Consider the following 13360-nt stretch of genomic DNA (forward strand, 5'->3'; position numbering starts at 1 on the left):
TATATATATATATATATATATATATATATATATATATATATATATATTTAATGGGTTTGTGCACGGTATCGCCGGTAGGAAAAAATGTACACATACGCTTTGTGGTGCTTCTGTTTGTAAATTTTGTCATCTTGCCATGGATCATTTTGAGGTATTTCCTAAAGTGTATCTAAACTAAAAATTAAAATCTCACTTGCCTATACTTTTGCAAATCCCTCCAGAGCTTTCCTGGATTTGGGTTCAACGCTGTCCTTGAATCCTTCTTCAAGATGGTGCTGCCATCTTTCTGGCTACATCACTTGATCTCGCCCTGCACAGGTGTGAGATCAGGTGATATAGCCTGCTGTAAATGGAGAAAATAAAAAGTGCCCATCTCACTGTGTGTGCAGTCACAAGATGAGAGTTGACAGCAAGAGGGCTGATCTCTGTCAGCAAAAATGCACAAGCGCCAAGATTTACATTACTGTCATTTTATTTAGGTCTGTTTCTCTGTCCAGAAAGACCATGAATAATTCCCAAGTCCTAAAGAAATGAACAGATGCAAGGCATTGTCAGAGCAGAGCCATTCTGTACATTGGAGTAAATGTACAGACTATGAATCCACCATCCTGGTCAGAGGGAGTACCCTGATATGATGTTTGACGTTTTGCAAAGCCACTAACCATAAAACATCTAAACATGTTTCTAAATTTTTGCTTGCTTTATTTCCTGAAGACACAGAAGGTATTTTTCCAGCTGTATTTACTTCATAAAAGTGAAAATGATAATAGCCACAGAGAGAATGCCCCCCCCCAAATTAGATAATGTAACAGTAAAAAGGATTACCCACACACAGGCATAGCTCTGTGGAATATCATTTGCTTTTATTAATATTTATCAATCATCTTTGGACATCTAGATTGTGCAGTATTTGCCCAATTTTTTTTTTTTTTTACAGAATTGTTCCATCAGATTATTAGGCAATTGGTCCACATAGGTGGACTGCAATATTTAAGTAATTCTGTAGTTTTTTTTAATGGTTTAAGTCTGAGCTCTCATGTGCTTTCCCGTCGGAAGGTGAACCTTTTTCAGCTGACAGCCTTCTGGTAGAAGGAAGCAGGCTTTAAATGCCCCTGGCAGCCTACTTTACACAGCTAGGCTTCCAGGATCGTTTGCCAGACAAAAAAAAAAGCTAGTGTGTGCAGGCATTTTTCCTGCCAAAATAAACGGCCTGCAAAAGCTTACTCTAGGCTGGGGAAAGAAAGGGAGCCAGGTACGAAATGAAACCTGGTAAAAAAACAACCAGGTGCTGGGATTAGGTACATTTCTTTCCAGGCATGCCTGTTATGTGCAGATATTGTTTATTGTATGTTTTTTCAACCATCCCCGCCCCCCCCATGACGTTGGGTCTACTTGCAATTTTTAAACTAGACCCACCTACCCACAGCTTTGGCTGGTGCAATCGTTGGAGGAGAGGGTCTCTTCCTCTCAATGCAGCCAGTGTTATGGGGGCTATTTTGGAATCCAGAAGCCCCCTTTCATAAGGGGTCTTCTAGATGTCTGCCGGTGAGGAACAGCCTATGAAAGGCAGCCACCTGTCTTCTGCACCTGGCTGCCTTTTTCTCCCTTGAGCCTGTACCTGCTGGCTGACTTCTGCAGCTGGACTTCATTTGTACCTGGCTACTTTTTGTCCCATAAACGCCTACCCAAGCGTTTTATGAGCTGTTGAATAAGCCTATGGAGACTCTTGGATGGCAAAAACGACCCTGGAAGCCACATGGAGTTGTAAGCGCTTAACGTCTGTAAATGCTTACACAAAAAATTTCACTTTGGTATAAACTAGTTTTTTTGCAAGGCTTTTGCCTGGTCTGAACATAGCCAAACATGTAGGTGGGAGATTGTTGCATATTATGGAAACCATCAAAATGTTAGAATAAAACAATAAATACAGAACTTCAATATGCTCTCGGGAGCATGAATTGTACTATATGAGACTAAAGATGAGGAACTAAAATAACAAAATATTGTAAAAACCCTCTGCATCATATGGAACCTGGTCTTTCATGCGTGTCCTGAAAGTCTATCCATGGGGACAAGACATTAAAAAAATTTGGCCTATCTTGAACCCTGAAGGTGAGATCCACTATATTCCTATTGTTATACTTTCGAAGCCACATACCTGCAGTTGGCGGAAATAGAGTTTTTCATAGCACCAGGATACATTCTTTCTCTTCTGTTGGTGTTTCACAACAGATATCTCATAGCATTTAAGGGGCCATTCATTGAGATGAAGCAAAAAAGCCACAGGGTCTTCTGGAATGGGATATACTGAACACTGTGTTAACAAAGCACATGTAGCATTGAACCATTGGCCCTACCCTTCTTCAGACACAGGCTAGACACCATTGGGGGGAGGGGTGTAACTTATCAGGGGCTCTGTAATTTCTAGAGAGTATCCTATACCCTAGTTCCTGATACCCACTATGAATCCAGGCCTTGTGACTGAAAAGCAGCATATGTTCCCTTTTGTGAGGATGAAAACAAGCGACCTAGGTCCTGCTTTCATAATCAGAGGAAGGTCAGACATATTCCTCTGGGGAACGTTTAGATGAGAATATGTAGAGGACAGCATGTGATGACTGTCACTTATACCCAGGCATCAATTCAAAGCTTTTAAGTGGTCAAGTGAAGGAGCCTAGAAAATGAGAAATTTGTACCATCCTTCAGAAAGTCCAGTTGAAAAGGTGATGTGGCTGCTCCACTTTCCCTGAGTTACATAGTGTAGTACCCTGTCCAGAGACTCCTCTCTTAATCTCCAATATCTTGCATCCTCCAGACTTGGGGTTAAGGCAGGGTTCCCCAAGATCATGGTCAACAGGCTCAGAGAAGGTGAGATATATCAAGTTGATGGAACTATCTAGTACAAACAGCCTTGGTCACCCCAGTGGTGGGGTGGGGTTTGACAGCCAGTGTGAGGGAGCCGTGGAGCCATGGCAAACATTGTAGGTGGGTCTTACAGAGATTTTGTTCTATCAGTTGGTACCTGCAATGTTGCACAAATCCATGACCCACACTAGGTGTAATGCTGCGTGGTAGAGAGAGAAGTTGGGTACTCAAAGCCCATCTGCTTTTTACTAGACCAACAGGCATCTACATAGGGTGGGTAATTATCGACCCAAATAAAAGTGAATGTTCGAGTATGAAGTATGAATTTTTGTCCATGTCCCCAGAGATTTTCAGCAAAATTTAGTGCAAATATTCTAGTAAGATCTGCTACCCCCAGATATTTGATTCTGTAAAACATTTAAATGGGAAAGTTTGCATCAGATGACATAGTTGGCATGAGGATGGCGTCACATTCAGCGCTGCTTATTTAGAATAATTGTCTTTTGACTTTTGAAAGGCTGCCATACTGCTTAATCTCCTTCAGGAAATTGGGGACAGTTATTAAAGGATTGGAAGTAATGAACATAAGGTTGTCCATGTGAGCAATATGTCTAAAAGAGGAGCATATTGTTCAAAGAATGGCTCCAAGATGATGATAAAGATCAAGGGGTATCCCTGTCCATTTTTAATAGGGAAGGGTTCGAACACATATCCACTCGCCCGCACTGACGCAATGGGCTGAGTGTAGATGGCGTGGATCCAAAATAACATATGGTTAGCCAACCCTGTATAGGTCAGCATTTGGGACATATGTCCCAGACATTTTTTTCCTTCACCTTTCTCTTGCAGGAACAAACCCTACCTGGTCTAGGTGAATTAACTTGTGCAGCACAGGTTGTAATCAGGAAGCCAGAGTTTTTGTGAATAATTTAAGATCTTGATTAAAGAAAAAGGTCTGTAGCTTGCACATGCTGAGGGGTCTTTACCCTCTTTAGTTATCACTTTTATATATTGGTGTTCAGTGGTTCATATGAGAAACCTCTACCAGGGGTAAGTGAGTTAAAGACCTTCAAAAAGTATGGGGCAGCGTGTCTTTGAATGCCTTATATTACAAGTAAAACCATTCTGGTTGTTTCCGTGTTGCACCCAGGTTACAGAGAGATATGTAATCGTCCTTGTAAACCATGAAAGGAACAAAAGAGTGTGCCCGCTGGCCTTTAAGTAAGTTGGTTAGTATCCCATTACTTTTCTTGCCATATTCATAGCAAGCTCGCTGACACTTGGCCAGGGTGACTTTAGCCTTCCTCAGGCACAGTTAGGCCAATTTGTCTCTCAACACCCCTAGTTCCTTGCCCACTGTCTTCAATTGCTACTTACTGGTTTCTGGACCCTCTTGACAAGTGCTGATGTGTCCTGCTGTGCCACTTTCTTGAGCCATGTTTGAACAACAAGCCCCTCATCACCGCTTTGTGGACTTCCCAGACCAGAATAGGGCTGATAACCATGGTTGTTTTTGTGGAGAAATACAGTTAGGCAGAGACCACTTTTTTCTAATTTTGGTTCTGTACATTACCACAATTAATTTAAAATTAAACAACTCAGGTGCAGATGAACTGCGAACTTTCAGCTTTATTTCAGCGGGTTGAACGAAAGGATTGCATAAAAATGTGATAAACTAAAGCTTTTTTTAACAAAATCACTTTATTTCAGGGGCTCAAAAGTATTAGGACAAATTAAAAAGCTGAAAAAATGTTCATTTCTAATACTTGGTTGAAAACCCTTTGCTGGCAATGACAGCCTGTAGTCTTGAACTCATGGACATCACCAAATGCTGGGTTTCCTCCTTTTAATGCTCTGCCAGGCCTTTACTGCAGCGGCTTTCAGTTGCTGTTTGTTTGTGGGCCTTTCTGTCTGAAGTTTAGTCTTCAACAAGTGAAATGCATGCTCAGTTGGGTTCAGATGAGGTGACTGACTTGGCCATTCAAGAATATTCCTCTTTTTTGCTTTAATAAACTCCTGGGTTGCTTTGGCTGTATGTTTTGGGTCATTGTCTATCTGTATTATGAAACGCTTCCCAATCAATTTCACTGCATTTAACTGGATTTGAGCAGACAGTATGTCTCTGAACACCTCATAATTCATTCGGCTGCTTCTGTCCTGTATCACATCATCGATAAACATTAGTGTCCCAGTGCCACTGGCAGCCATGCACCCACAAGTCATCACACTGCCTCCACCATGTTTTACAAATGATGTGGTATGCTTTGGATCATGAGCTATTCCAAGCCTTCTCCATACATTTTTTTCTTGCCATCATTCTCCTAAAGGTTGATCTTGGTTTATTCTGCCCAAAAAATGTTTTTGCAAAACTGTGCTGGCTTTTTTAGATGTTTTTGGAACCTCAGGGTAGGTTCTACCTGCTTCCCATGTTCCAGCAGTGTCCAACAATCCCCGGCCGATGTGATGTGTGAAGTCTCGGTACGCTAGGGAGGTGTGGTCAGGCAGGAAATCTAAAAGCAGATTACATTGAAAGTCACAGTATAAAAGTTATAAAAAAAAAAAAACTAAATCCAAATATAGATATATAAAATAGATTACATTCATTATGTCTTATAATTTTTTTATCACTATTTATTGTAATATAAGTTGTGTGATTTGTGTTTCAAACTTATCATACCCAGGAGTTTTTCCTAAGAATTACAGGCCTAAAATATTAAACAATAAATTTCTACGCAAAACAATGTACTGCCTTTGACATAAAAATATGGACATAATTAGATTGCCAGGGAGGTTAATGAATTGAGTCAAAAAACTGTTTGATTTTAGTCTTTATTAATCGTAACATATTTTCCCACTCAAAATCTTCAAGGTAAAGCTTATTCAACTTTTTTTCCTTGCCCTTTGATCTATTTTAGAGCAGCCTTCTGATCTGGGGTAGACCTTAGTGGTTCCAAACACTTTCTACTTGTCTCAGGTATAGACTTTAGGCTAGGTACACACTTCCAATGGTTCTCGGCCAATATCAGGTGAGAATCTGGAGTGTGTACAGCACGCGTCTATCGTCCAAACGACCATCCTGGCGGATCCAGGGGACGATGAACAAACGTAGTGTAGGAGAAGGGGGAGAGTGCGCAGCAGGGTGCCGCTTTGTTGCTCTTCCCCTCCCCTCTGCATAGAGCAGAACGGTGCTGTATGTACAGCACTCATTCGTGTATCGTGCAGTGCATAGTCGTGGAAACAACTATAATTGGAAGTGTGTACGTGGCTTTTACTGTGCTGATAGGGATTGATAAAGTATTTGAACTTTCCAATTGGTGCCTTTTCACAACTTTAGTCTTGGGATCTTTATCACTGATCCTGAATATGTAGGAAATAAGAAGCTATGAATTTATGTGTGAATATTCCAAGGCCTTAAAGGTACTGCCAGTTTATGTGGTTTCCTTTAAATTTTTCATCTTGTGGTTGGTTGAAAATTGGAAGGGTTTGGTTAAAGCCCAGTTGGTCCCACTTGTTTTTTTTCTGTAACGCTATGTAAACATCTTAAATTCCTTTTTTTCTTAAGGTAATAACTTGATTTCCAGTGTGCTCTCCTGGCAGGGACACACATCCACATGCACCCTTGTAACCGTTTGTGTCTGGTTGCTTTGTAAGCTCATTGGACAATGTGATCAAACTCTGTTGCTTATCACTTTGCAACTCGCATATATAAAATAGAGGTTGGTATAGTAATTTGCGTGATGCGGTATATATGTACATTAGTTTAGTTAAAAACTACTATAATGCTGTATAGGCTATAGGAAATAATATTATATACTAAAAAAATGCAAGGTGTTAATTCCATGCAGAAAAGTGTGTTTTTTATTTAGGACAAAACCACAATTGCTCAAGTTAATTTAAGCTTTTCCATGTACACTACATTGAGTAAAGTACAATATCCTCTGCCTGTTGAGAATTGTCCAGGGGACCCCAATAAGCTGGAGTCTTATCAGAGGCTATCTAGTGGCCATTGAATATGATTACAGGCCTTGTAGCAGCAAGTGTAGGATGACTGTGACTGGTGGTGGCTGGGGCCTTGGAGCTGTCATCCCTGGAGGGCAAGGTGGCTCCTGATTGTTTAAATCTGCATACCCAAAATATTGGTAGTCTTCATTCAGCCAAGTGCAGTTTCTCCCCAATTAGCTAAAAATCTAGTTGAATACAAAGCCCCTAGATTCTGATTCTATAACTACAGTCACTATAAATATTTTGTTATCCTTATTTTTCCATTTATGTTGGTTAATAAGGATTTATTCTGTCAACATCAGCTGCTAAATGAATGAATCCTTATGTTCCTTTATAGAGGGCTTTTATGTCCCAACTTTTTCAGACTTTCATACAATCTGACCTTCTCTGGGTTGCAGAAAATATTCCTACAAATATTCCTTCTGTCATACTGTATCCAAAAACTAAAGAAAACCTTTAAAATATACATATTTACTTCTTAAGGCCTAGGCATGTATACAGGTATTTGTTTGTATTTCCTTCCTGCCAGTGTAATTCCAACCCAGCATTGTGATTTATGATCATTATGAAAGGATAACTAAAGCAAAGTCCTCTGATATGGCAGCTGCATTAATTAATTTTATTTCAATTTATTTGAATATTTTTGACCTGTACATCTTACAGGAATGGTAGTGTTCCTGTCACTTTTTGTGAGTGGAACTACAAGCATAGAACATATTTATGTCATTTGGATAGTAGGAAGGTGTCTCTTCCATTCATGTTTTTGTTTTTTCTCTAATCTATAATGTGCACCTTTTAGGTCATCATTGACAAAATATTGCAAACAGGCTTTTTGAATGTTTGGGAAAATGGGAAGCTTAAAAGGGGTCATGGTTTTATTTTTGTCTGTTATATAATACTAAAAATGAGGGTTGCTGTTGTTACTGTACTTGGAAGGCCACAATTAAAACCTTATTAAACCCCCCCCCTAGAGGTAATCCCAAGTGTGACTCGGGGTGGATTTTACCTGAAAAAAGGTAATCATGAGTCACAATCGGGATGCTTAAAACTAAAAAAGAAAAACACTTACCTTGCTCCGTCGGCGTCCTGCTGGTTCCTGCAGGTCCTGGGGACACGTCGTCCTCCTCCAATCTCCGGAGACGACTTCGGGGGTTTCCCAGTGACGTCGGTGTGAGCGGGAGGAATTCAAATCATTTTGTTTTGGATTCAATATAAAATAGTTGTATTGAGCCCAATACAAAGAAATCTTCATATAATATTTATAATTATATTATACATGCTACTGTACTTAGATTTTTTTTTTTTTGTTTTAAAATTTATTAAATATTGGACATACTTTGGGGAGTTATAGCTAAGAATTATAGCCTACAATGTAAAATATTTTACATTTTTATATTTTTACATTTACATTATATTTTACTTTTTTTTTTTTTTTTTTACAGTCACTTTATTTCAGGGGCTCAAAAGTAATTGGGCAATTGACTCACATGCTATTTCATAGACTGATGTGGGCCATTCCTTTGTTATGTCATTATCAATTAAGCAGATAAAAGGCCTGGCTTGTTTTGGGGGGGGGGGGTGCTTGTATGTGGAAGATTTTGCTGTGAACAGACAACATGCGGTCAAAGGAGCTCTCCATGCAGGTGAAACAAGCCATCCTTTAACTGCAAAAACAGAAAAAACCCAGTCGAGAAATTGCTACAATATTAGAAGTGGCAAAATCAGTTTGGTACATCATGAGAAAGAAACAAAGCACTGGTGAACTCAGCAACGCCTTGGCTTGGGCGTGCATGGCTGCCAGTGGCACTTGCACACTAGTGTTTATTGATGATGTGACACAGGACATGAATTCTGAGGTGTTCAGAGACATACTGTCTGCTCAAATCCAGCTAAATGCAGTGAAATTTATTGGGTGGCATTTTATAAAACAGGTGGACAATGTCCCAAAACATACAGCCAAAACAACCCAGGAGTTTATTAACCCCCCTAGCGGTAATCCCGAGTGTGACTCGGGGTGGCTTTTACATGTAAAAAGCGGTAACTCTGAGTCACACTCGGGGTAGTTTTAAGAACCCCCTTACCTTTGCCCCACGCTCCAGCGGCGATCGGATGGTCCTGCTGTGAAGCCGGGCCACTGGTCTGTTGGGGGGCGTGGCCGGGTGGGAAATTTAAAAGCAGATTATACCCACAATATAAACAAAAATGTCTATGCAAAAAAAAATAGAATCACTTTTTGCATCAAAAAACTGACAGAATTAGAACGCTAGGGGGGTTAAAGCAAAGAAGTGGAAAATTCTTGAATGCCCAAGTCAGTCACCTCATCTGATCCCAATTGAGCATGCATTTCACTTGTTGAAGACTAAACTTCAGACAGAAAGGCCCACAAACACACAGCAACTGAAAGCCGCTGCAGTAAAGGCCTGGCAGAGCATTAAAAGGAGGAACCCCGGCATGGTGATGTCCATGAGACTACAGGCTGTCATTTCCAGCAAAGGGTTTTCAACCAAATATTAAAAATGAATTTTATTTTCAGCTTTTTAATTTGTCCAATTACTTTTGAGCTCCTGAAATGAAGTGATTTTGTTAAAAAAAAAAAAAAAAACAAAAAAAAAAAAAGCTTTTGGTTCCTCACATTTTTATGAAAACTTTTTGTTCAACTGCATCTGAGTGGTTTCATTTTAAAATAATTGTGGTAACGTACAAAACCAAAATTAGAAAAAATGTCTATCCAAATATTTTTGAATCTAACTGTATTTGGAACACTATATTATACACTGGGAAAGGCACAAAATTTAGCCCCAGAATCGGCAGCTATGGAGTGGCAACATCAAAAGCCAAAGTGATTAAAAATAAACATGTACACAAGACAGCTGAATTATTGTAATGTATACTTTTTACATGAGAGCTAAAGACTTTCACACTGACATAAATGGAAAACATATAGACTACAGTTCTAGCTGATTTCTTTGCTAATAATTTAAAACCAAAAATACAGAATGCATTTTTGCAGCATTGATTTTAATACTATGACTAAGAAAACCTTCTGCTTACCTGTGTATAACATTATTGCTAATAATTTGGGTGACCTTAAATGATGCCCAGACATTTGGGTGTGGTTATGCCTGCATAATCTATCCAATGCAGCAGGATCTGTAAAAATGGAGATAACCCAGTGATATGACCTTCCAGTGTGCAAAGCAAGAAGAGTGTCCAAGAAATTTTCAACATTTTATCTTATCTTTAAGGCAGGTTGTCAGTAAAATGTCTTGGGTGACATGAATACAAACACGTTTTAATACATACGTGTTTTAAGAATATTTTTAAAATGCAAGTTGTAAACTAACTCTGAGTTTTAGTAGAATGTTAAGCCAAAAACACATTTTAGAAAGCTCCTCTGGAGATAATGTAACTTTTGAAATGTTTTCTACTTAGTATTGTGTGTGTGATAATGTCTTAAGACTTCTCTCTCATCTGAGCTACATTATAGACCGTAATACATTTTAGCCTTTGTGTGCTGAGATACCCCTATAGACACCCTAACAATTCAGTGTTTGTAACTGTTTAAGTAATTGGCTCTTAAAGCACAGATATGACTGAAGAATTTTCACACCCCCACACGAGAGGTGTCAGTAATGCTACACAGGCTCTGTGGAATACAATGTCCTGGTCTGCCTCTCATGAATTTAATCAGAAGGTAGATTGTAGGTTTCCAGCCATTGGATGTCAAGACTAATAAATGATCCTGCATAAGTCTTTGATATAATTTACTTCTGCTCAGGTCAAGATTTAGCCCCTTCCCAAGATGCTAGCCCCTCCCCCATCTAAATATTGTCAAATACCAGTGGGCTTTAAAACTCTGACATTTCCTTGAGTGACAGAGGTTGTGTACGTCCATGGGTTGTACAGGGATCAACTTGAGGGATAAAACAACTACTTTCAGGCATTACCCGAACATTAACGTTCGTAGGTCTTCACTTTTGAAACCACTGTCTACAGGTTGAAGGATTGTCTTTTAAAATGTTCGCTCAAAATTCATTCATAGTATTTGTTTAAACGTAAAGCATTTCTTATTGTGACAGCTGTGCACTTTGACAGTTAGCCACTGAGTAGCAGGACGAGTTTTAATTAAAACATTGTTTTAATAGGCACTGAAATTAGAAGTGTAGAGAGATTCAACCATCTGTCAGTGAATTGCAGGCACATTCATGTGCTTTCAATGATTCAGGGGAATCATTTATAAATAAAGCCCTGTGTATTATTTCAGAGATATAGATGTTTCTGTTTAGTTACTTGTTGAAGACTATTTGTTAAAAAGGTCATTATTTTTCTAAATAGAGAGAAGGAGCAAGAAAGGGAAGAACAGTTAATGGAAGACAAGAAAAGGAAAAAAGAGGATAAGAAAAAGAAAGACGCTGCTCAGAAGGTGGGTCATTTTGTTTTTTAAAGTAGACCTTTAGTACACTTACACACTGCAAGACATTCTGTTTCTTACCAGATCACCAAATGACCAGGTGCTAGTGGTGTTTTTATCTTGATCTTTTTGAAATATATTTTGTAAAGATCATGTTTGGGACAATAATAAAAGCTTCTGTTGCAGCAAAATAGCTGCTTCAATTTATCTTTTCTTTTAAGGTGAAAGGAAAAAAACAAAAAAAAAAAATAGGATGTCCTCAGTTTGGTGTTGTGCCGTAATGTTCCTTCGTCCCAGGGAACAGGAAAAGCCAAGTGCTGCTATCTTCGCCTGCCTTTCTACTTTTGGCTACATCACCTGATCTCGCACACAAGACCAGGTGACCTAGCCTGGTGAAAACGTGTGAGATTGCCTTTTTTTGCCAGTGTAGGAAGAATCAACTGCGTACGCCTGATCTCATAAGGAGCAGCCAGCTCAGCCCCTAGGGTGATGGGTTTAGGAGGCTCTGTACTTCAATTCCGTTTTCACTGCCAAGAAGGTTTTTAGTTTTTATTTAAAGTTTTAAAAAAATGAAAAAAATAAGAAAATGTTTACTTAACATATAAAAGTAGACAAACTTTTATGTAAAGTAAAAATGTTGGTGATGGGTCCGCTTTAAGTTAAGCATTTATTGAAGTTGTTTTATTATATATTTCCACAACGGCTGGTTCAGCCTTTTCCAGACAGGTCACGTGTTATAGTAGTTATCCAGTTTTTTGTCTCGCGTAGTAATTCATTATTTGGGTCACAATCTACTGAAACGTTTAAACAGAGGGGGGGGAATAGTTATTTGGTTTTTCACATTCAGACAACTTTCTTTGCCCTTTATTAGTTGACTAGTGAACATTTAGAGAATGGATGGTTAATAGAAAGTTATTCCCTATATCTGGCTTTTCTTAAACTTGGCTTTTTTTTTTCAATTAAAAAAATTGCTTGGGATTTACAAAAACAAATTAACATTATGCACTTTAAAATTTTTACCTTACCTAAAAGGGTAGCCCCCCCCCCCCCCTTATAGAAGGTAAAAATTACCTTTTTCTAAAAAAAAAAAAAAATGGTGAAGCCCCTCCATTTGTCTTTATCACCGAATGGGAGCACAGAGCCTCTTGGGATACATACGTCGCTCATCCCAGGTCCCAGTCTTTTGGCTACTCTGAAGTTTTTTCCTCAATGGGAAAAAGAAAATGCTGATCTCACGTACACAGTGAAATCGCCCCCCCCTTCCCCCAGCTACCGCAGGCTGTCGCCCAATCTCACGTCTGATGAAGAAGTGCAAAGAAGATGGCACTGCAGAGACAAAGGAGGATTTTGGAACGACGTATGACCCGATTCAAAAAGCTCTGGCGGTATTGACGGATCTGCGGTAGTAAAGTTGAGTGAAGTTTTTGCTTTGTTTTTTTAAATTTTGCAGAGGCAGAAACCATTTCTTTCACTAAAACAATCTGACCTAGCTTGTGGTTGTTTAAATTCTAATTTGCTATTTGTTTGAATTATTTCTGAAATGGCAACATGGTTTTTTACATTTGCATCTGTTTTGTAGTTTGCTTCATTGTTTGTTTGTTTTTTTTTTGTTTTTTTTTAAAGAGCTCTCTTCTTTTCTCTCTTAGGTCACAGAACAAAAAACCAAAGTGCCCGAAGTGACGAAACCAAGTTCAAGCCAAGCAACGGCCGCCAGCCTACCTGGCAGTTCCCCTTCGCCACCAGTCAATGGTGGCAACAATGCCAAAAGGGTGGCAGTGCCGAACGGACAACCGCCCAGCACCACCCGCTACATGCCTCGGGAGGTGCCACCACGATTCCGCTGCCAGCAGGACCACAAAGTGTTACTGAAGCGTGGGCAACCCCCTCCAGCATCTTGTATGCTGTTGGGGGGGGGAGCAGGGACTTCACCCTCCTCCACTTTACCAGGGGCAGGCCCAGGCAACGCACAGCCAGGGACTGGAACGCTGCTGTCGGGGGAAAGTGGAACTTCAACAGGTAAGTTAGAACACCCAAAGAGCATTTCATGGCTAATTCATTGAATCATTTTAGTACAGTGATTAG

The 13360-nt window shown here is 39.5% G+C and overlaps 1 protein-coding gene across 1 annotated transcript in view; it reads left to right on the plus strand.

The window, feature by feature from the left end:
- TNRC6B (trinucleotide repeat containing adaptor 6B) overlaps positions 1-13360 on the plus strand; it is a gene marked incomplete in the record, with an annotated part of 83585 nt that overhangs the window by 8472 nt on the left and 61753 nt on the right. Inside the window, 2 exon segments of the mRNA XM_072421251.1 lie at positions 11203-11290; positions 12925-13294. Of these exon segments, the coding sequence (XP_072277352.1) occupies positions 11203-11290; positions 12925-13294 (458 nt within the window).

Source organism: Pyxicephalus adspersus, chromosome 8 (genome assembly GCF_032062135.1).
Source record: "Pyxicephalus adspersus chromosome 8, UCB_Pads_2.0, whole genome shotgun sequence".
Taxonomy (NCBI): Eukaryota; Metazoa; Chordata; class Amphibia; order Anura; family Pyxicephalidae; genus Pyxicephalus; species Pyxicephalus adspersus.